A 22,872-nucleotide genomic window follows, 5' to 3' on the forward strand; every position below is an offset into this window, starting at 1 on the left:
CGTAGGCCCCGCGGGTGCCGCTCCGCGCCGGCTGCTGGGCCGCGCCGCGCCGCCGGGTCAGCGCTCGGCTAACGGCTCGGCCGCGGTGGGAAGGGCGCCTGTGACGGGTGGCGGCCGCCCGGGAGGGCCCCTGGTGTCGCCGGGCCTTGGCCTGCTCGCAGCCCCGGCTGCGCCCTCGCCGCGCCGTGTCGAGAGGCCCGTGCCCGTGGGGTCCGAGTGCGGCGCCGTGAGGGGAGATTGTGCGCGGCTCTCGGGTGTTTCTTCTGTGCTCCACTGATCTGCTTGTATGTCATAAGAGAAGTTCCTCTTGTTACTGTTGTTAAACTCTTGTTATGGTTGTCTGTCTCTAGACACTAGTTGGTAAAATGCTATTCTGATAAGTACAAACAGTAAGCTTTGGAAGTAACCTGTTTTTCTCTTTCTTTTAACTGTGGATCTTGAAGCCCTTAGTGCTACTAGGAAACTGATAAAGAATAGTCAGCTTTATTTTTCACTTCTCTTTTTTTGAAGCCTTGTCTCAGGCAGAGTGCAATTACTGTTTAACACAATGTTGTAACAGAGCGCACAGTTCCTCAACCTAGGCAAATGAGCTGGAAAAACTTTGGAAACTATACTTCTTTATACAGCTTCTCTAGCTGTTTGTCTTCCCTTTTCTCTATCCCTTAAAAAGGGCAGTAGACGTTCAAGAATCAGAACTAAGCAACTCTGTTTTCCTTTACTTCTCTTTTCATTTAAAAAAAAAAAAAAGATTTTTTGCTGCAGACAGAACAGCTATACAGGAAGGTGTTTAGGAGCAAAGGAAAAGCCTCCCTGGATGTCAACTACATGATTCTTTGATCTAAACAATGAGTTCCTTACTGGCAGTCTGGTAATTGGTCTGTATGCTTTAGCACCACTGTTCCACAGGTTTTTAAGTGGCTTATTATATCGCTTTTTGCACAGTTTGTTTCATTAGGCAGTTGAAATAGCAGCTGTTGCTGTCTGTGTCAGTCTAGGGTAGCTTGTTAACTTGTGTTGGCTAATAACTAAATTGGAGGAGGTATCATGAGGCTTTTCCAGCAACAAAAATTGATTGTTGGGACTAGTATAGAACAGAACACATTGCATTGAGGAGGTAGCGTTAGTAGCGCCTATTCTTTCAGCTATCTCCTCTGTGCAATGTGTTCAGGAAGCTGATAAGAGAAGGCAGGAAGTGTGCAGAGTGGTGTCTTGTTCTTGGGTTCTGGTCCCTTCCCCCAGTGTCACAGATGCTTTATTCATTTATCTTGTAGACATAATAGCCTGGGGGAGTACACTCTGGTGCTGATACCTTGTACCAGCCTGTATTTGCTGGGCTGAATTTCAGCTGCTGAACATAAACAGAATTTTCTGTTTGATTAAGGAAGGTTTTTTAAAAGCAACTCCTTCATTAGTGATACAAACAATTCAAAAGTACAAAACAAAAAAACCTAAGTCACCTACTTGGTAAACTGTCTTGTTTTAATCTGTTCAGGAACATGCAGAATTTTCATAATTTATTTTCAAATTTTTCTAAAAATAGTTTTGTTAATTTTCCATCTTTTGGGGAAGGCAACAGCTCACTTTACAGGTGAAGGAACAGAGAGCATCCATGATCTTCTGAGGTGGTACCAGTTCACTGATGGCTAAAATTACAGGTCATGAGATCCTGGCTTTCGTTCTGCTGCTAACATCTGGATTGTGTCTTCTTGCATATCCTATCTTTGTTTATAATGTGATTGCCCAAAAGGAGGCATAGGTTGAATTTTTCAATCATCTTTTTGTCATATCAGCTGGGAGCTATTATTTAATATTTCTTCCCTGCTACTTGTAATAAATATCAATGGAAAGATCTAGTGAGCTACCAATTGTAGGTTTTTAAGGATACTACTTTGGTATATTTACTAATGGATTACTTTTTAAAAAAAACTATACAGTACAGGAATTACTTTATGATTTATCTGAAATGAGGAGGTAGTCAAATATGGTTATCTATGAATAGAAAGGATTAGATTTTGCATAATCATGACTTTTTGAAAATGAACAACTTGGCCGTGCAGGTCTAAAAGTTTTCTGAGTAACTCTGCCATGTTTATTTCCTGACTACCAAAAACTGACTGGATTTTGAGGAGGAAAACAATGTGAAGACTTAAGTGTCAAGTCTTACTAGAGCACTTTGTAGGAGTTGACTGGTTTTCATCCACAATGTGGAAATAGCTTTTCTGAGAGAGAAATTATTCCAGAAGGCAAGTATAATAAACCTTATGGTTCCAGCATTAACAAAGATGACCTAATCTCCACTTTCAACTCTCACAGCTGTTGTCTTCCATTGCCAAAAGTATTACACTACACTCTTTTAGCTTTACTTCCTACTCCTAAGAAAATTGGGAACCTCTTGCTTATTATGCATTTATGGAATAGCCACCAAGGTATTGTTATTGATGTTAGCAAAATATCTTTAACTGAAAAAGGATGAGCTTAAGCTTACATTTCTAGCTGAGGGCTAGCAGTGCAGGAGGAAGGATGAAGGAATATTTTAGAGAACCTGATTGTTTAGGTTCGAATAAGGAGCATTACCAGTTGACAAGGAATTAATTTGTGATATTTGGCAAATGTGACAGGTGTCTCACACATTTGAGAGAGGCTGTTTGTCAGAGGCACAAAACTACTGCATGTCAGCCAGAGATGCAAGACTAAAAATTTTGTTGAATTTGTTAAACTACAAGTGATCACAACGGTATATTGGTCTAGTGCAGAGACCTGTCTAGTTGAGGAAAACTTGTCACTTTTGACAATCTTGCTCCCTTTCAAAATTAGGGATCTTTCAAAATGTCTTAGTTTGGAGAGATGGGAGAAGTGCACAAAATCTCTAGGTGTAACAATGTTTAAAAAAATATGCTTCTACCCTGAATGCCAATATAAAATGATGTTTGTCTACAGTAGGTATCCTAATGTCCTTTCCAGATGTGGACTGTGTAATAGCAGTCAAACAAACACTTTTTTAGGTCTTCTGGCACCCAACAGTTGGTTCAAATGCACAAAGATAGGTAAGACAAAATTCTTATGGGCTTTGAGTGCTTTGGACAGCACAATTTGAATAGGCCTTGACTATCTTAAAGCAAGGAAGTAAACATTCCTTTTTCTAGAGTTGATAAACATTTTGGAATTACTTCTGTTCTAGTGCTGGAGAAAAGCATATTTAAACAGTATGTAAATTGCCTACCATAGCTTTCATTACCTTGGAAGTGTCTGTTTTGCAAGTCCGAGAAAAATATTTGGAATTAAAAAGCCTGAAAGGGATATGCAATTTCACTACTGTAACAGCTTTTGAAACTTGCCTACATTTATACCTATGGTCTGCTTCTGTTGGAAACTGAGTGTTGGTGTAAATAGTTGACTTTGAATTTCTGGGTTTTTCTTTTTCATAAAGAATTACACCAAGTGGTGCAGAGCACTGTCTTGGAGTGGTGACAGAGATGATAAAGATTGCATGTAAAATTAAGTGTGTGCTCTGGGACAACAGATAGCAAAGATGACTACATTGTTACTGGCTCCATAGAACAGTTCTTTCATCTTGAGGTTTTGTCAATTTAAATGCTTAATACTTTTTTTTTTTCTAAGCTTTATTGTACCTACTATCAGGGATCCTCAATCAAAGAAATGCTGTTGGCTAAACTCATGCTAAGTCTAGCTTTCTGATCACAAGCAAATAATAAAACTTGGAGACTTCTATGTGCAGGTAATAGGTGGTTGTGGGTATTACCAACACTGAATTTGCTCTTAAGAGCCATATGAAAGCTGTAGTTATGCAGGTGTAGATCTCAAGTCAGTAGCTGGGGTTGGGGCAGAACTGATTAAATACATGCAACTGATTTTCTGCATGACAACTAGTTTTATCAAGTAATTTATTATAGATCAGAAGAAATAGCATTTTGGATAACTTCTATTGTTATAAGCAGAGAATTCAAATTGCATATATATATATATATGCATCCTTTAAGTTGCAAGCATGTTATGGACAAACCTTTTTTCCCCTTTATGAAAACCTAGGCTGAGTTTGACAGTAACATTGATAGTTTGGAAGAATGGAATAGTTAATCACACTTAGATTTTATTTTATATAGACACTTGGATTTTATTTTAGTTAAAGAAATTGCCTGTCTGACTTCCAAAAAAATGTTCAGAATTCAAAGTTTCACCGTGTTCTCTAATGGTTTTTGTTCAGTCTTGCAGGAAATACCTAATTTAAGGTTTTAAATCACATAGTAAAATCACCTTTGCCAGCTCTCTTCCACAATTTTCTTCAACTTAGAGACCTCATATAGGAGACTGAATTCAAGTGTCTTTTTTTTAGGGTTTTTGGAGTCATGACTGAATGCATAGCAAGTGGTGTTTTACTAGCCATAATCAAACCTATAGGTTTGTAGGAAGACCTGCTTACTGTTTTAGACCAGGCTACTTAAAAGCTTGTCATTTTTTTTCCTCTTTAGGTGCCTGTCCTGAAATGTTAAGTAACAAAACAAGTTACATTATCAGTGATGGAGAAAAGTATTCAGTGTGTAAACACTTGTAAAATGCTTACATTCAAAACAATCCAGCTTGTTGCAAACATGATGATTACATTTTATCATTAAGTGTTGTGACAGACCCTTCAGGATGTCCAGTTTCCAAAGCAGAATGTAGTTAAAGGGAAAAAAGTCTGTGTAGACCTGAAGTTCTTTCTCTTACATCATTGCTCCTCCTATCCCAAGGGATAGAAGTAATTTAACTCTAGTCCATCTCCATGTGACTTGGACCATAATTTCATCCTAATTTTGGTATTTTTTAGAGTTGTAAGCTTATAGGCTGGCTTAGCATAATTTGAGACAAATGTGGAAGTCAAAAGATAACATCTTTTCTGAAGTTTATGGTCAGAGCTGGAATTTCTTTCAGAACTTTTTGCCCTCTGATCTCCAAAATAAAATGTGACAGAGAAGGCAGCTCCTCATGATTTTCAGGCCTCATGTTTATTTCCTTGTGCTTCTTGTTTCTAGATGAATCCTCCTTTTTATAGGACAGTGACAGTTAGGCTGATGTTGTCTTCCCCTAACTGTCACGGTAGAAAAGTATCATGAAACGCTTTATTACAAGAAAAAGTAATTTTCATAGCAAGCTTAGCTCTGCATAGTCTGTAGGTGATTGTTTTTCTTATGCAAGATGTGGAGGGGAGTTGCACTGAAATGTGTTTAACATTAGTCCTTGTATTCTGGTAGCAAAGAGTAAATACACTTTCAGCTGACTTTACATCCTTCTTTTAAGAAGTTCTAATTTGTGTTTAGGCATGCTGAAAATGGATATCTGGATCTTTGTGAAGCAAGCCTAGTTTCATGTTTAAAATTTACCACTCCAGTTTTGAGAGGAAAATAATCTAAAATAGCAGAATGTTGTGATATAATAGGGAAGCGTTTTTGTAGGCTGTCTGTCTTTCCCTTGATTACTTTGTGGCTAAGACTTTTATAAGGGTGTAGGGCAAGAAAAGCAAAGAAAATAGATGTTGTGCGTTGGTATTATTAAAAATCAATGCCTAAATTAGCAAATTTTATATATACTAATTAAAAATACATGCCAAGAGGCACTTCAGCAATATCAATTATTTTCTCTCTGAGTATTTTGCCTTTATTGAGGAATCTTAATGCCCTGGTTACAAAATCATTTTGACATATACCAGGAACTTAAGAGCTGGAGACCTCAGTGAGAGCTTAATGATAGCTAGACAGAAAGACTGGGGAATGAGTACTCTTTCTCTATGTAAGTATATTGTGTTCTGTTGGAGTAGCTGACCTATTCTTTCAATGCAAAAGGCCCCCCTTAGGTATTCTAATATTGTCTTTGAGAATATCTTGCAATAAAGGCACCTGTTATGTTCTGACTGGTCTACTTAGACATGTGGCTGCCAAAAATGCATCTTCTTTTTTGGAAATAGGTTTTTTGGAAATACTTAGTTTCCTCCCAGTTATTCTTACGCACTTTTTACATGTTACAAACTGCTGAATTAATGAGAATGTATTATGAGACATCTTTTTCTATTTCAGTTCATGACACTAACTTTTGCTGCAGAACTACTGTGTAGGTACACTTACTGTATTTGTTTACAAAAGCATGGCTGGCCAACTCAGTCATACAAACAAATCAGTAAATAAAAAATTACAGCCTTTTTGAGTCCTTTAATGCCTCGTTTTTGGAAATTCAGCTTTAAACGGACTTTATTAATCAAACCAATTTAAAAAGCATACTTTCTTAAGATAGGCTTAAGAAGGAAATGCTGTTCTCTCATTTTAAATCACTATAATGGTGATGACTGATATAGTGTACGTAGCAAAGCTTGCTGCAGACTCCAGAAAAACATAGGTTCTATCCCTGTTTTCATTGATATAAGAGCTCAAGAAATCATCAGAAATGATTGGCAAGTGGCTGTTCAATCTTATCCATGATAAACTGTCAGAACATGTTTCTTAGCAAGAGAGTTCTGATGAGCTTTATCTAGCTTCCTTCCACACAGGTTGGTTAACCCAGCGATTGTAAAGTGAGTCAATGAAGTGTCACTCTAGATTATGATATTTTTGTCTTACAAGAAGCAAAATGCTGCAAGTGTCCACGCATGAGCATCAGAAGATAAGCACATGCATGCCTCTGCTTTGAGGAATCCTAGAAGCAATTTGATTGAGACTGTTTTGCTCTGTCATGAGTGCCTGCTATGCAGAAAGGTTTTTCCTTTGTGGCTCGAAACTGGATTTCTTCAGTTTTAGGTTGATTTATAAACTGATGGCATTTGTTCCTGAAAGCGTTCAGCGGGAAAGTAGGAGGAATGCTGTAGGTTTTCACAGAACCTCTTGCTGTCTGGCAGGACTAGAGTTGTTTAGGAAGCTGTGAACATGCTAGGGGAAAGCAGAGCTTGTTTGTCAGCTGTTAAAGCTGGTAGATTCAGTAGCAAGCGCTGATGTTTTCAAGCCATTGTCTGGTGTCTAATGCAGCTTCTGACACTTTCTGGTTTTAGTGTTAGTAATTTATTTGTCAAATAATGAATTGCCAGTTCCTTTAGCAAGCTAAGATGAATAGGACAAAATTGGGGAGGAATAGTTTGATGATGAAGTAGCTGTTAAGTTGCAGGTTGCCAAGTCTCTTCAATATAATTAATTGCCATCAGATTTGAACATGGCATTCTTGCATAGGATATTAATATTTTAATTCTCAAGCCCAGAGTGAATTTGGGATAATGTATGTTACATGCTGGCATGTAAACTGCTGGATAATCTGAACCCACAGCTGCAGAGGTAAGCAGGACATCAGGGCTGCTGAAAAAGAAAACTTCAGAGCACTCTGGGAATACAGCTCTTTCTTGCCTGTTCTGCAGTAATAATGGGATTCTTAGGAAGTTGCTGTATTGACTGGGTAGGGATATGATACTCCTTTTGCTATCCAGGAGGTGACATGTATATAACTGCGTGACTCCAAAAGTAGTGAAGGGCTTACCGAGTCTGCAGCAATGACAGCAACCCAGATAGCAGAATTGTTTGGTTAATGCTGCTATAAAATTGAAACTTCAACCTGCTTCTGAATAAATTGAAACAAAATTAAAAGAAAAAGCAAATTTAACTTGAAACATTCTGCTCAAAGAATCATCTTGATGTTCTCTTCCTGTAGTTAATCCATTACAGTAAAAATAAGTTCTACAATCCTTTTCTCTCTTCCTTGACTTTCTTGGCCTTTAGTAGTGCAGGTGATCTTAAAAGGCATCCCGAATTCAAATTTGGGGCTGAGTTGCCCTAACTGAACTCCTTGAAAGGAAAGCATGTGAATGGGAAGATAAGCCACTGAATAAATGGTCAGACTAGACTAATGCAAGCTGAGCTATTCGAGGCCTTATATGAGAATGTCTGTGTTCTTTTAATGATGGGAAAAACTGATTTGTGTTGACAGCTACTTGGGGAAAAAAAACTCCCAAAGACATAGGCTTAGACTGAAGAGCTATGTTAAGTGCTGAAGACCAGGCTGCAGGAATATTCTAAAATCTGGAGTACTTCAGCTGTAAGGCATTAGGTATCTTGATTTAGCCCCTCGCACACACTTCCTGCAAAGTGCTGTGAACAGAATCAATTCCTTAGCTAATATCTGGATAAATGATTTGTACTTCACCTAAGAGCAGTTACTAATGCTGTCTGTCTTCTAAAATACTGTTTTTGGGGGGGAAAATGGAACTCAGTTTTGTTATTGAAGCAGGACATTTGGAGTAGATATCAGCTGATCATCTGAATGTAATTGGAAGCTACTGGTGCGAAAGGGCAAGGCTTAATTTAATAATCTGAAGCTAATGGGGTAACTTCTCAAAAAAACCACTTCTGTTGCACTCAAAAAAAATCCTTTTATTACTCAGCTTATGTGCCATCTTGTGAAATTCTTATATAGCCTGGGAGTTCTACTTTTGTTTTCCAGTTCTCAGTTCCAGCTTTATTGGCATTCCTCCAACAAAAATACAGATTCTTAGTTCTGGAAACATGGTTCTGATAAGAATACACTTACTGACTGCCTTGCTTTTTCCTGTTGTCCCTTCAGGCCACAGCATATCTCCTGCTTATAGCAAAAGTTAAAATTGTATGTTGAGACTTCAGTCATAAATAGTCTTGACCTTATCTTTGTTATGAGAAAGATGAATTTGCAAACCTTTCCAGGGGTTGTGGACATACCAACTATAACTTTTTAAGCTGCTTTTGCATCTAATGGATTCACCACCCAGCCATAAGAACAGTTATTCTTAAGAGTATCAATGGGATCATCTTAGGTGGTGCTTAATCTGTGAGTGTGTTTCCCTTTCTTTTGACTGTTTTGGTCAAAATTCCTTAAAGGGGAGGGGAAGAATACTTAAAGCTTATGCTAGTAACTTAAATGCATTAAAAAAAACTTCTTGCTGGATTACTGGGTAGACTAATATTTTTTCAAAATGGAGAGGCTTTCTATTTTAAGATTTGTTAGTTTAAGGCAAAAATCGGGAAATGAACAATAGCTAGAAATTTCCAGAAATGTTTAGGAAGGCATTAGAAAGGAAAAAACTTTGCATACTGACTTTTGCTTCATTTCACTTAGCACCTCAGTAATATCAGCTGAATAATTCTTTTAGTGCCTTCTAATCCTAAACAAGTATTGTACTATGTGTAATGATATGTGTATGCTTTCATTCTTTGAACTGTCTTCTAATTTCAGCTTAAAATACTTGATAAAAGGCAGTTTTGACTTCTATGATATAAATACTTTAATTCTGAGGATTAACAGGTATCTCAGTTACAGGGGGAAGATTCTCTTTAACTTTGACTACCTACAAGTGATAGTTCCTCATCATGGCTGAACTAACACCTGAAGAAATTCAGCTAAGGGCCAACCAGGTCACTGATGAGGTAAATATTTTAGGAAGCCATCTGGGATCAGAGTAATTATCTCAAGAATATAATATCTCTTATAATAAAGACAGTCTAGGATGATGATTCAGCAGGAGTATAGCTGAATGTTCCAAACCTCTCTCTACCTGGTAAATACTGGAGCCAAGACTATTTCTGAAGGTGAGAATGAATTTTAGCTTCTGAATTTTAAAGCCACCTATTTAACTCTGAGTGCTGACCACCCAGTCATGATTATTAAAACAATGCAGGCTGGGTGCCTACACTCTTCTAAATCATGTTGATACTTGATGCCTCTAAATCTTTTATTTAACTACATGCCTTTGAATATTTTTTCCTTATAATGACTTTTCCACAGAATAAGTATTAGTAAGTATTGAAAAACAAGGGTTTACTAGCTACTGAAAAAAATTCTAGTATACCATCATTGTGATGGTCAGATAGATGCATATTACATATTGACAGGCTGTTGAACCTTTGTGTACTAGTTGCATCACTGAAGTGAACTGGTAAAGACGACTATCAAATGCTGACGTGTGCTGTTGATACTGATATTTAATTTGTTCTTTCCCTAGTCCTTGGAAAGCACAAGGAGGATTCTTGGCTTGGCCATTGAGGTAAGGAAAAGCTTTTGAATTCTTTGGGGATTTATTCACTTGAAATATAAGCAGCTCCATGTTAACTCTGTTTGACTATCACACAGTAGCCTTCAGTGCTTTTTTTCTTTTTCCAAACTGATGCTTTTTTGAGGGAGACACTTCATTATCTGAAGCTGCTGCTGCTTTAGATCAGTAGTAGAGTTGGAATGACTTCAACCTAATGTTTTTCACATTACTTAGATCAGAGAAGGTTCAATACCCTGTTTGCCTGTTTTCTTTTTAAGTGAAGAACTTGCCTCTGACTGCTATATCACTGTTCTCATAACAGCTTCTATTTCTAGCTCACTTTGCCAGTGAACAGTGTGAAAATATGCTGCTTTGAGGGAGGGTAGGGTTTAAAGTCTACTTTTGGTTCTAAACAAAAGTAGTTTTACATGTACCTTCTTACCATCTGTTCATCAGTTGCAACTTTAAAATAGTTAAGTATGGTGATGAAACTCTGAACTCCCTTGTATGTGACTTGACACAAATTAATCTGTATTTCAAGTTTACTCTGTGACTTATGAATCTGTTCCTCTACTTTGTTACACACGCATGATGAATTGTAAGAATAGTTGAAAGCTTACTTCTGATACCATAATTTCCAAAAATAGGGTAAGCTGGTGGTAGGGAGTAAAATAAGATGGCTGATAGCCAGCGGCAATTGAGGTAACAAAACTTGACTGGTTCAGCAAGACAGTTTTGCAGTATTTGAGTATGCCACAGACAAATGGGAATCCAGAGAGTAAGTATTAATGTCTTTCAAGGCTAATGCCAAGGCTTTTAGCACCAAAGACTTGACAGTTTCTTGTGTAAGAACAGTAAAAACTAATCTGAAAAATAAGGACTTTAGGTCAGCACCACTTTAGAACCTGTACTCACTGTACACTAGTGCACTCTTGTGGAGCTGAAGATGATACTGTTATCAGTGAGGTATTTGAATTGGTGTAGCCTAACGAATATATCTCAAACATGAATGTTAAGAACATTTAATACATATAATGAGCCAAGTTCTTTTTAATGGTTCCACATTTTGGTGATTCTTAAGCTAAAATAATTCCTAGCACAGGAAGTTCTATGTTGCAAGTTTACAGTAAAACATGGGTGTAACTTTCATGCCAGGTTCAAAACTTTGAGCCAGCAAAGAACTATATTTTGATATAATCACAACTGCAATTTTATTTTGCCTGGTTCTAAAACTAGTGATGGTTTTATCTTTCTGATCTCTTCTGCTAAGTTCCCAAGAATGAGTTCATAGGCTTTATCCTGCTTTTTTCACTCTGACTTCCAGGACCTTGTCATCCCAGTTGAAGGGAATAGGGATAAAGAATGAACTAAATGCCACGTTTCCAAATGAGATGGTTAAGTTTTACTTTTTTTAGTTTAGCCTTGGCAGAGTTCAGTCTGAGTATTACAATAAATTTTGTTGTAATAATTTTATCGGCTACACTATCCCTAATAGTTTTTTACATTATTAGTCTAACACAAGATTTGATTTGAAGCTTAGTATATACTTACTACAGAACCTATTACTAGCACAATATTTTATTACAAAATTGGTTAGCTTATCAAATTTACTGTAGAGACCTGCTTTAGCACTGCTATATTGAAAACTGTTTTTATATCTGCAAATAAATTTATTTCTACAGTCCCAGGATGTAGGCATCAAGACTATCACCATGCTGGATGAACAGGGAGGTGAGTTCTTCCTTCCCTCTCCCCCTCTAATATTAAAAATCAGTTTTATGAATATAAGAAAAAGGGTTATCACTGAAGGGTTGTTGCTGAAACTAAAGATTTTTAAAGGATGTGTTATTTGTGTAAAAATGGGATGCACTAATTGGATATTCCCATGTGTTTTTGTAGTATTTATAAGAGGATTTAAATTCACTGAAAGAGAATTTACCTTAGTTACAGCAGAATGCAACCTCTGCTATGGAAGCTGTTCCTTTCCATGATAACATAATTTTAACTGTCTGTATTTATTCTAAAAGCAGCAACAGAAATGCTGCCCTAAGGATAGGGAAGATAGTTTTAATATGATAAACAAAATTTAACCACTTAATCTTTTTTCTACAAAAAATTCCAGAAGCCAGAGGAACAAAGACATTAGTCTTAGTATAAAGATGAAGCTGGAGCTTCTAAGTCCCTGTTTGAAAGGGGTGCTGTGTCCTTTCAACCCCCCCCCCCCCCCCGGTAACATCTGTGTTTACTCAGGTTGCTTCTCTCTCCTCTAGAACAACTAAATCGCATAGAAGAAGGCATGGACCAGATAAACAAGGACATGAGAGAAGCTGAGAAGACACTGACAGAGCTCAACAAGTGTTGTGGGCTCTGTGTCTGTCCTTGTAACAGGTTGGTTAAATTCATACTTGAGCATAAAATTCTAGGATGTTCCCAATAACTAATGAACTGGTAGATGGCCTACAATAAAAAATAAATAAAAAGCTGAATCTCTCAAAGATGATTGTACCTGTAGAGGTACACTTTAGCTACTCATGTATGATTTAGGAAAAGCTTACTTGCATCTAACTATGTATTGTGCCCCTTACACTGTAAGTATAGCTGCTGTATAACATCTTGCATGACAGCACCCTAATCTCCTTAATGTTCATAGTTAGTAGAACAGTACCAATGCTTAGAATTGGACTGCAAATAGCCATATAGTGTCTGTCCATTGGAGATCTGACTCTGAAAATCATCTCTTCCCAAAAGTGTTCCCCTGCTAATTTACTGAAAAGTTGGTAATGCTGTTCTATTCAATGTCATAATTCAATGTCATGCAAGAAAACTTGCATTTTGGAGAAGGAAAGCAGTATGGGTTCTCCAGCCATTAAAAAGTGTTCATGCTTTAGGGAGGAAGAGAGTAGGAGAACAGGTGCTGATCTTAAAGCTTGAGTTTCATTAGTGACTACATGCATTCTTGTAGACTTGCTTCATATACCTTAATCTCATCATCAATAATATGGTCACCATGTCTAAGTCATTTAAGACTAATATCTGTTGTATGGTACTTGATTTGTAGCTCAAAACACTAACCTAAGCAGTGATCAGAAATCAGTATTCTGTTTAAAAAAAAAAAGTGCTCCTAGCTTTATGCAGCAAAGTATAAAGTTGATTTGTATGAATCAAATGTGATCATAGTCATTTTATGTGAAGGAGAAATAAGTTATTTTAAGAGTGTAACCACTGAAGTGAATAGCCTTCTTTGCCCTTTCTCATGAGGAAAAAACCCTCATGATTCAGCTGAGGTATATGAAATTTTAGTAAAAATACCTTGGAGGTAGCTGAGTCTGCTTATTTAATAGGATATTATTAAAGAGATCACTTACTATAGATATGAATGTGGCTTCTAAGACTGAATCTTAAGAGTTTTAATATCTTGAAATGGCAAATAGCTCTGTCTTGAGCTTTGGATAGCTGTGTTCACTTATTTTTATAAAAACTTTTATAAAGATTTTTATAAAAGTTTTGTATTAGCTTTAGCGGGCTGATGAACTTTGAGCATTTTGACACACTCAATCTTTGTTTTCTTTAGTTGACCATCTTACTCCGCTGAAGTTGAGCAGCTTATTGGCTCTGAGCAAACTCTGAATTTGTGAGCTCTTGTGACATACCCCAAATACACTGATTGCAATAAAAGGCATAATGAATTGTGTACCAAAAGAGGCAATGGTGTATAGAAAAGTCTATTAGAGAAGTAGGGGAGCAATAAAAAAGCAGCTATGAATATTTCTTTTACATATATATTACACACTTATATAAGTTTAATATAGCTATAGGCAGCTATTATCAAATATATTTACATATATAAATTTTAATTATCTGGTACAACAGGCTTTGTCAATGTCTCATTGTTTGCCAACCAGTTATCTCCAAAGGCTTGCATTTTTTTTCACAAGCCATAAGCTTAAATTGGAACATACAATGAATTAAATATTGCTCTTTCTCATTTTCCTCCAGCTTATTGAGGTTATTGTTGAAAACTAGTGTAAAACACAAGGCATAGGCAGTATTCTAATATCTGTGTACTAACAGCAATTTGTCTGTTTGCTGGTCTTTACTGTTCTTTCTTCTCCATTCTCTCCTAACACTGCTGTTTGCTTTCTAAAAATGAAGACTAAGATAAGAAGCTGTATTCACTTAACTGGTGAAAGCGGATTTTAGCAGAAGGTCAGTCTTACTAGTGCAACATGTACATGTAACCAGCTGTCTAAGGTGATGCCTGTGTTGGGTATGTGTTGCATGTGCATGATGTCTGCATGCAGGACTCCTTGTGACTGTGACATGTTGTAACAGTGATGCGAATAGAAAATGCCAGCTATTATAGAATATATTAGCTGTGGGAATCTTGACCAATTGCCTGAGCCCGTGCTGGTTTGTCAGACTGTATAAATTGAAAGTCTTACTGGCTCCTAGGGAAACTAAATGTGGGGAAAAAAGCGAATGTATAATAACTTGAAATACAGCTCTTAAAATCAGATTTTGAGAAGCTTTGTTCTTCACTGTGCTTAGCTTGAGCAACAATTGCTGCTTCCAGTTGTCTACTTCAGATGTGAAAATAGTTTTCAGGCCACTTTGGTTGTTCAGTAAATTCCTCACTGTTACCTCTGGTACCTGTGGCTTTCCTCAACCAAGCACACAGCTTTCCTGCTGCAGTTTTAGTATGGCGGATTAAAATATGTCCAATCTAGTTGCAGCAAACCTAAAGAGGTCTTTAAGGCTGTGCATCCAAAAGTTGCTAGAATTGACTAGTTCATGTTTCTTTAGTTTTACCATGTGTAGCAGTTCAGTTATGAATTGAGAACCAACTCTTCTTCCCTTGGAAGTATTCAACCTAGATTATATTTCCTATTTCAGATCCTAGGAAAAGTAGTAGTTTCCCACTTGGATTATGTAAGTGTCAGAGGAAGGGGAGGGGAATATTTCTTTAATACAACTTATTTCACACTTCTTTAAAATGTGAAACTGCTTATATATCTTCTCCCCCCTCATGCTTTTGTAGGTATGTGATTCTTAAGGTTAATTCATTTCAGTCTTGTTGTCTCCTGAATTATATTGTAAAAATGTTATGGCCAGTTGGCTTGTCGCTCTAACGGAGTTAGTACTGTTGAACTGCGGAGTGAAGGGGGCATTTAGACCTGCTTGCTATTATTTCATAAATGTTTCCCAGGTTTATTTTGATACTTTTTATATACACATATTTATATGTGCATATATATATGTATACACACATACACTTGGTACTTTTAACAAGAAAGACTTGGCTATAGAAAATGATGGATAAAATATCAGAAACTTAATCTGAGGAAGATGCTCAAAAGCACTAAAGGTTTGAATTAATGATGTTCTTGCTTAGTGCAACTACTTCCATTTGGGGGGGCTGCTTCTTCATCTCCTGTTCTTTCCTGAGAAGTATCTAAACCTGTCTCTAGACTAGCTCCTGTTATAAATGCAGCTTGCTTTTTTTTTTTTTTTTTTTTTGGGTTTTTTTTTTTGTTTTTTTTTTTTTTTTTTTTTTTTTTTTTTCTTTTTTTTTTTTTTTTTTTTTTTTTTTGGTAGTGTAAGCTCTCCTGATACTGTCATAAACTTCTTTTATTGTGAGATATGCTACTTTAGGGAAATTCCTGTGCTTGTGTTAACTCTGAGATCAAATGAATTAACTGCCTCCAGAGTAACTCAGTTACATTTGCACTATCCTGATACAAGAAACTCTTAATTATATAGACAAGGCTTTGTCTATACAAAATCTGTTATCTCTTTAGGGCACAAGATGTGTTTCTGAAAATCTGATCCTAGATTAATGCAGGACTTCAGGAAGCCATTTTTCAGATGTAGCACTTCAGATTTTTAATTTTTGTTGAGTAGGACGAAGAACTTTGAGTCTAGCAGGGCATACAAATCAACTTGGGGAGATGGCATGGAGAACTCGGCAGATCACGTGGTATCCATGCAACCGAGAAGTGTAAATCATCAACAGCCTCAGACTTCTGGAGGACCAAGTGGCGGATATATTACACGGTTTGTTTCTTCATTTTTCTTGCTCCCAAATGCAGATATCCTAAGCTATTGGTCATCAGATTTTTTTCAGATGTATTTCACCTGTAAACTTTTTAAAATATACTGAGAGCCTCTGAGGATCTGCTACTCTTTAGAGAGATTAGAGATGTCTACACTTTCAGTGGCATAGAGTTCCTGTGCACTTTTTTTTCCCAGTGGTGGTATCTTTCTGGATATGAGGTCTAGAGCCTAGTGCTCAGTAATAGGTGACTATTAAAGCCTAGTACTTTTACTGCCATACAAGTATACTTGAGACAAACTCATGTCTTAAGCTTTTTTTTGTAGCTGTTACTCTAAATTTTAAGGCTGTTTCAGTAATAGCAGATAGCTTAGTCTGTTTTGGTGGGCATTTTGCTTGGAATACAAGGTTTTTACAAGGGAGGGGAAATAGTTTGGCTTGAATACCATGCGTGTCGAGTAACTTTGCACTGAAATTTTTCTATTAAGATAAATTTAAGATAAGGAAAAGAAAGTACTTGATTTATGAAAACTTTTTTCAATATTTGAATAGGATAACAAATGATGCCAGAGAAGATGAAATGGATGAAAATCTTGCTCAAGTAGGAAACATTCTTGGGAATTTGAAAAATATGGCTTTGGATATGGGCAATGAGATTGATGCCCAGAATAAACAGATAGACCGGATAAATGTAAAGGTAAGAGTCAAAGGTGTTTCCACTGCCTTGAATTTAGAGGTTGTTGCTGAGAAGTGATAAGTAACAGCTTACTGTCCTATCTGTCTGCATTTGCAATAAGTATGCATTAAGATCATGCCATCATCCTCTAGGTTGCAGTGACTTGAGCAGCAGATACATTGGTGTTTGGGTATGTAGCTGAAAACTCAAATGCTTCTGAGCGTTAGAAATCCTCAAAATACAGCGCAGGGTATTACTTACTCTGAAAGCAACTAAGTTGGATTTGATCAAAGAGGCAAACATTTTCTGGAGGTAAAATTGGGGGACTGTTGCTCTTGGGAAATAGTCTTGTGTGTAGTGGGGAATAATTTTATTTAACAATAGCAAGATTCTTCTGAAATTCCCAAAAAAGTCTCTATAATCCTTGAACATAAAATAAGACACTGCCACAGGGAATTCTTGGCCTCATTCTGGTAAACAGGTTAGTGTTAGGGGTTGGAGAGTTATTGGCATGATGGGTTTTGCAGGTGTACAGGGACATGATCTGCCCTCATCTGCATATGAAGGTAGTTAGTACCAACCAGTAACTTTCACTTTTTCATGCTTTAAAGATTAACTTCCTGAAAGAGAATAACCATATACAAATCTGACTTGGGGTTTTCCTTCCAGTGGGTAACTTGTGAGGAAGTTACTCTTATTCTTTTAAGAATATGGATTTTTAGAATACAAGTTCCTTTAAAGACATTCTGATCAAGAAAGGAAGTGAAAGCTTTACATTGTGTGTTTTATAGATTAAAAACATAAATAGACACCAATTGCTGTAAACTTGTGAAATGAAGACAAAATGGGAAGTTAGATGTTACTGAAAAACCTAATAAAATTAGCAGGAAGAAGGAATATTTTCAAATCTATAGAGCAAGATTGGCTAGTCCGATGTGGATGCTGATTGTGCCTATGTCAACATCTCAATTTTGTCTAGTAATTAAGGTGTTGGGGTATGAGTACAAATAAGGTCTCCAAATATATTTAAATCTAGAGAGCAGTGTGGGAACTGAATCAAGATGTTGAAGGGAAAAATCTCCAAAGGGTAGTATCATATAAAGAAATGATAAAGAGCAGTACTAAGCTTTACTTCAGAATAGAGTTGGTCCTTTCTATTTAAAAAAAAAAAAAACACTGTACAATTTGCTTGGCAAATGTATAGACTTGGTGGGTGGCTTATGGTACTGGCTTTTCCTTAGGGGATCTGCTAGCTAGATCACTCAGCTGCCAGAGTTTAACACATTATACCTCTCACTTTCTATAGTAGATTCTTGCCTCTCGTCAGCCTTTTCCCCCAGCTCTGAACTGGAAGGGCCTTGTACTGGAAGGAGAGAACAGAGGAAAGGGCCTTACCTTTTTCCCAACCTGCTTCACTCTGAGGGTGTGAAATGGCTAATAGGATGGGTGGAGCTTCTTGTGAGTTCAGCTCATCATGGGGAGGGCAGAGGCTACTTCTGTGCTTACTCCTGATTGCTGACTGGATAGGGAATTATTTTGAAGTTCCTTATACCTTTCTATAGAACTCTGTCTTGACCCTTGCTCAGCTATATGCAGTGGCTGGTTTTTGGTGCTGTAGTAACAGTAGAACAATTATAAAATAAAGTGTGGTCCTTACAGATACCATATTGTTGTGACATTAGTACATTGTGGGGGGTGGAAACTAGGGAAACTGTGTAAAATAATTCTAACTTTAGGTCTGTAGACCACTTTCAGTTGTGATTATTACTTTTTAGTCCATAGTATTGAAGCTGTGTTGTGGAGGTTCTTAAGATGTTTAAACACTTGCAGAGAGGGGAAAACATCTTTGGGGAATATTTATCCCCTTGTTCTGTTAATGCTTTTCCTGACTTGCTGAAGCAAGCTGTTGTATGTTTTGAAGGTTGGGAAAAGACTGTGATTATTTCTTCTGATGATTGTTTCTGCCAAAACTGCCAACCTCTGTCTAAAGAAACATTGCTTCCAGCTTATAAAACTTGATTCCCTACTGTCTACCACAATGCTAATACCCTGCGATTCAGAGGTCCCAGTTGGTTTGAATTTTCAAATTGTTTTGCATCTAATCTGCCAATGACCTATGAAATTGGTGTTTTGTTTTTTTTAGGCAGATACAAACAAGGATCGTATTGAGCAAGCCAACATCAGAGCCAAGAAACTCATTGACAATTAAAGCCTTCTGTCATTGTTCAGTGACACTGTCTCTCCAGCTGCAAACCACCATATTCATGGATCTGTGAAACTCTTCTATTCTGAAATAAGAGGGGCTGGGAAATATGAAGCAGTACCCTTTCYATAGGGGTTCTTTCTCATTTTTTTTGTTATTGCTTCATGTAGACTTGGCCTTGATTCCAAGAAAGCAGCCAACATAACTTCCTCCTCCTCATCTGCCTTTACTTTCTTCAAACTGCTCAGGGCTAAAAGCGTCATGGCTTTGAGAATGTTCATGCTTGTCTTATTCCCCCTCCCCAGTCTATTTTCCTGCCCCCAAAACATAGTCCCTTATTCAAGTGGAATAAGCAGGTTAACCTGAATTCAGTTGTTGAAAGTTGGAGAGGGCACTTTACACAGTTTAAAATACCTCATAAGTTGAGTGTCTTCACTAAAATAGGGATTTGGTGAGTATTGTCTGACTTGTATCTCTAGCTAACTGTAGTTTTACAATCCAAACCACATACGAGTGGTTTGGGGTTGAGTTTGTGCTACAAAATTTAAGATGTTATGGCACACTAGTTACTACTTCTGGGTTGAGGGCTTTAAAACGCTTCCTAAACACAGACTTTAATGTAAAGGTAACTGGAGGGGTATACAGTTTCCATTTCTTTACTTTAAAGTGACACTGATTTAGAGGCCATGATAAGGAAATTATGCTGCATTGTTCTGGTAATTTGTGTTGTGTATATAACGATTCAAACACCATGCACATGTGAGTAGAAGAAAATAAATCACTTCCTTAGAAAGTATTTATTCAATGGAAAATTTTACACCCATCTAAATATTAATCTTTAAATGAATGATGCAATGTTACTAGTAGAAAAGCGTGCGGCTTTCACATCCCATATCAGATTGTATCTTGGTCAGTTTTTATTGGAATTCAGTTTATACCTTACTCCAGTGCAATATTAAAATAGTACTAATATAGTGACTGAGACCTGGTGCAGAGTTTGTTCTCAGCAGTGACTTTGTGGGGAGCTTCTTAAACCTACTGAAAACGGAAAGAGGAGAAGCTTATTACAAGTGAAACTTTTTTTTCTTGTCACAAGTCTGGAGGAAGCATTACCTCTTTAGGAAGAACTGTGTGCTAGTTCTAAATAAACTAGTTCAAAATAGATTACTGACTGGTTTATTATTGCAGATTTGGTACTTGCAATTGGAAATACTCCAAATTAAAGTTGCCTGCAACTAAAATGTTCTTATTCTTTTGCAGAATAGAGGAGTCTCTGACCAGGTGGGGTGAGATAAAGCTTTCTTCCTATGAAGAGAGAAACATTTTTTTCATTATAAACAACCAGATTTATTCCCAGGATTTTCTTGATTTCTGACAAGTAAATCACAAGTGACCCATATTGATGGGTGGAGTTAGCTATGTATTATGCCTGTATTGAAGGTGAAAATGATACTTTGGTTTAACCTGTAATAGTGAATGTTGGATGGAGGAAAGAAAAATCTCCAAACCAAATTGGATGGAGGAATAACTAAAACTAATAGCATACATGGGATTTTTTTTTTAGAAGGACAGTATACAGCTGTCCTGTAGCCATTAGCAGAAAATCTGGAGCTAGTGAGATGAGACTAATTTGCTGAAATGTCAGATGAAAAAGTGTTAAACGTCATTGTATTTTCTTCTCAGTGGTAGTACAATCAGTGTAACTAGTAATTCTCAACTCACTCCCAGGACAACTTGAGATTTAGATTTAAAAAAAAAAAAAAAAAAATCCTGACCAAAGAATGGAATGACTGCATGTAATAAATAGGCCAGTGGTAGACTGTCTCTTGTGAACAAGGTAAATGAAGTCAATTTTAGAGGACTGAATACTTTAGAAGCACCTCCTGGCTTCTATCTTTCTTCCAATAATTGTTGGAAAACTAATAAATTTTAAAAGTGGGTTATCTACCCTTATTAGTAATGAAGGCTATATGTTTAAAAACACAGAGCAAAAAGCACTTGTAACAACATTGCATAATAAACTTCTGAAAACATCTTGTAAACCTCTTGTATGGTAAAGCATAGGGGATTTGAATGCAATTTTTTCCTTCTTACAAACTTCAGGTTAATTGAAAGAATGCTGCTGATTGTGAAAGCAAAGCATATGTATTTAATCGTGATTGTCTCCTGGAACAGAAGACTAAAGCAGTTACCTTATTCTGTCTAGAACAATGCAGACCTGCTCTTTAGCTTCTTGAAACACCTTGAAATGTTTTTCTCCCTTGCTACTACCAGTCTATTTTCTTGACTTCCCTGAGCAATAACCACAAATTAGTGCATTGGCTAAGAGAATGCCATGACTGGTATACAGAATCTTACTATTGCAATGAACAACTCACAGAAATAATTTCTGAGACTCTAAGCTTGAGTATTAGCTGAATATAAATACTATTTTTCTGATGTAGCAAGAGCTGAACCCTTGAGGGAGTTGGTGCCTTAATGTTCCAGAACAACAGAGTCTGCTTCTTGGATCATCTTACTGTTGTCTGTAGAATAGATGCTTAAATTCCGCATCTCTTGGACAGAATCAGCACTTGTGCATCTCTAAGTATATTTCTGAATGCTGTTAAGAATGAAGGTTTACAGTTTCTGCTTTTGATTGTGTTTATATATTGTGCACAACAAAATACAGACTTTTATAATTGAATCTGTTTTAGAACTGTTTTCTCTTAGTTAAAATTGTCTCTGTTCAGTTTCCTGTCCTTGAAAAACTTGGCAGAACTAATTGCTACTGTGCAACTAGGAAGCTTCTGTTCTATTTTTATCTTTCACAGAAATCCTGATGATAACAAATGAAGGAATGGGGCTGGGAGGAGAGGAATCTTCTGATCTTTCTCCATCCCCCCCCTTTTTTTTTAATACTCTAGTTTTCATCCTTACGTAAACAACACCATCACTTACTATCTTAAATGCTTCCAGAAGCAGAGGTACTTCCCCCCCCCTTTAATAGCAATGTTAACTGAAACATTTTCCAACTCCTCTGTTGCTGATCTTCCCTTATCCTATTCTACCATCTTTTCTTAGTCATTTATGTTGAATAGATGAAGGACTCCTGCTAAACAGGTGTCAGAGAAACTTGGGCAAGGAACATGTCTGAGCAACATGTCTGAGCACACTTATTTATAAGAAAGACCACACACAGTACTACAAAGTGAATACATATTGACTATAGACCACTCTTTGTACTTGTCTGAGTTGGTGAGTTGTTCCCTTTTTGTGCAAATGGAAAATATGCTAAATAAGGGGCTTTGTTCTGTGAATGATGTCTCATGCATGGCAAATCTGTGGAGGAAAAAATACTTCAAATGATTCAGGTATCAAGTGGAATAAGTGGAGTTTAAAATAAGTCTGGGACCTTAACCTAGTCACTGATGGACTTCTACATGTCATAACCTGTGGAGTATATCAGTACAAAGCTCAGCAGATTTCAGTGACTGTGCAGGGCCTTGCAGTGATGGTGACATTCGGGTTGTGTTCTTAAAATACTCCTCTAGTTGTCTTGCAAAATAAAGTAGCTATGAAAGACATCCTGCTGTCAGCTACTCCTTACAGAAAATGACCTCTTCTTCCCCCCCCCCCCCAATATACCTGGAACAGGGGTTCTTAAGTAGTTTTCCATTTAATGATGGATCACATTCATCCTCTGCATAAGGAGCTGATGTTCCTTAAAGCACTACATCACAAGAAGTATTACTATGTAAGAATTAAGTAACACATCAACAGGGACAGGAAATTAGATAACCCTTCTAAGCATCTTATAAAAGAACAATTGGTTATGTTGAGAATTAAGATCACCTCACTTTTTTTCTTTAACTGCAGATCCAGCAGTTTTAAGTTCATTGTCTAAACACCCTTCCTGCCTTGTGTAGGAAAGC

The 22,872-nt window shown here is 37.0% G+C and overlaps 1 protein-coding gene across 10 annotated transcripts in view; it reads left to right on the forward strand.

Annotated features, from left to right (window-relative positions):
* Positions 1-21,644, forward strand: part of SNAP23 (synaptosome associated protein 23) — a 21,931-nt gene extending 287 nt beyond the window's left edge. For 2 of the 10 annotated variants that reach the window (XM_026061697.1, XM_026061702.1), the window contains exons 2-8: positions 9,316-9,422; positions 9,998-10,039; positions 11,710-11,758; positions 12,298-12,415; positions 15,929-16,081; positions 16,632-16,776; positions 18,899-21,644. In XM_026061697.1, the coding sequence (XP_025917482.1) occupies positions 9,366-9,422; positions 9,998-10,039; positions 11,710-11,758; positions 12,298-12,415; positions 15,929-16,081; positions 16,632-16,776; positions 18,899-18,964 (630 nt within the window). In that variant the 5' untranslated portion in view covers positions 9,316-9,365 and the 3' untranslated portion in view covers positions 18,965-21,644. Of the gene's footprint in view, positions 1-120; positions 285-316; positions 9,423-9,997; positions 10,040-11,709; positions 11,759-12,297; positions 12,416-15,928; positions 16,082-16,631; positions 16,777-18,898 lie in introns of those variants that run through there. The other 8 variants (XM_026061696.1, XM_026061701.1, XM_026061698.1 and 5 more) reach the window with 8 other exon arrangements.
* The last annotated feature ends 1,228 nt before the right edge of the window (positions 21,645-22,872 follow it).

Source organism: Apteryx rowi, unplaced genomic scaffold, assembly GCF_003343035.1.
Source record: "Apteryx rowi isolate R43461 unplaced genomic scaffold, aptRow1 scaffold_183, whole genome shotgun sequence".
Lineage (NCBI taxonomy): Eukaryota > Metazoa > Chordata > Aves > Apterygiformes > Apterygidae > Apteryx > Apteryx rowi.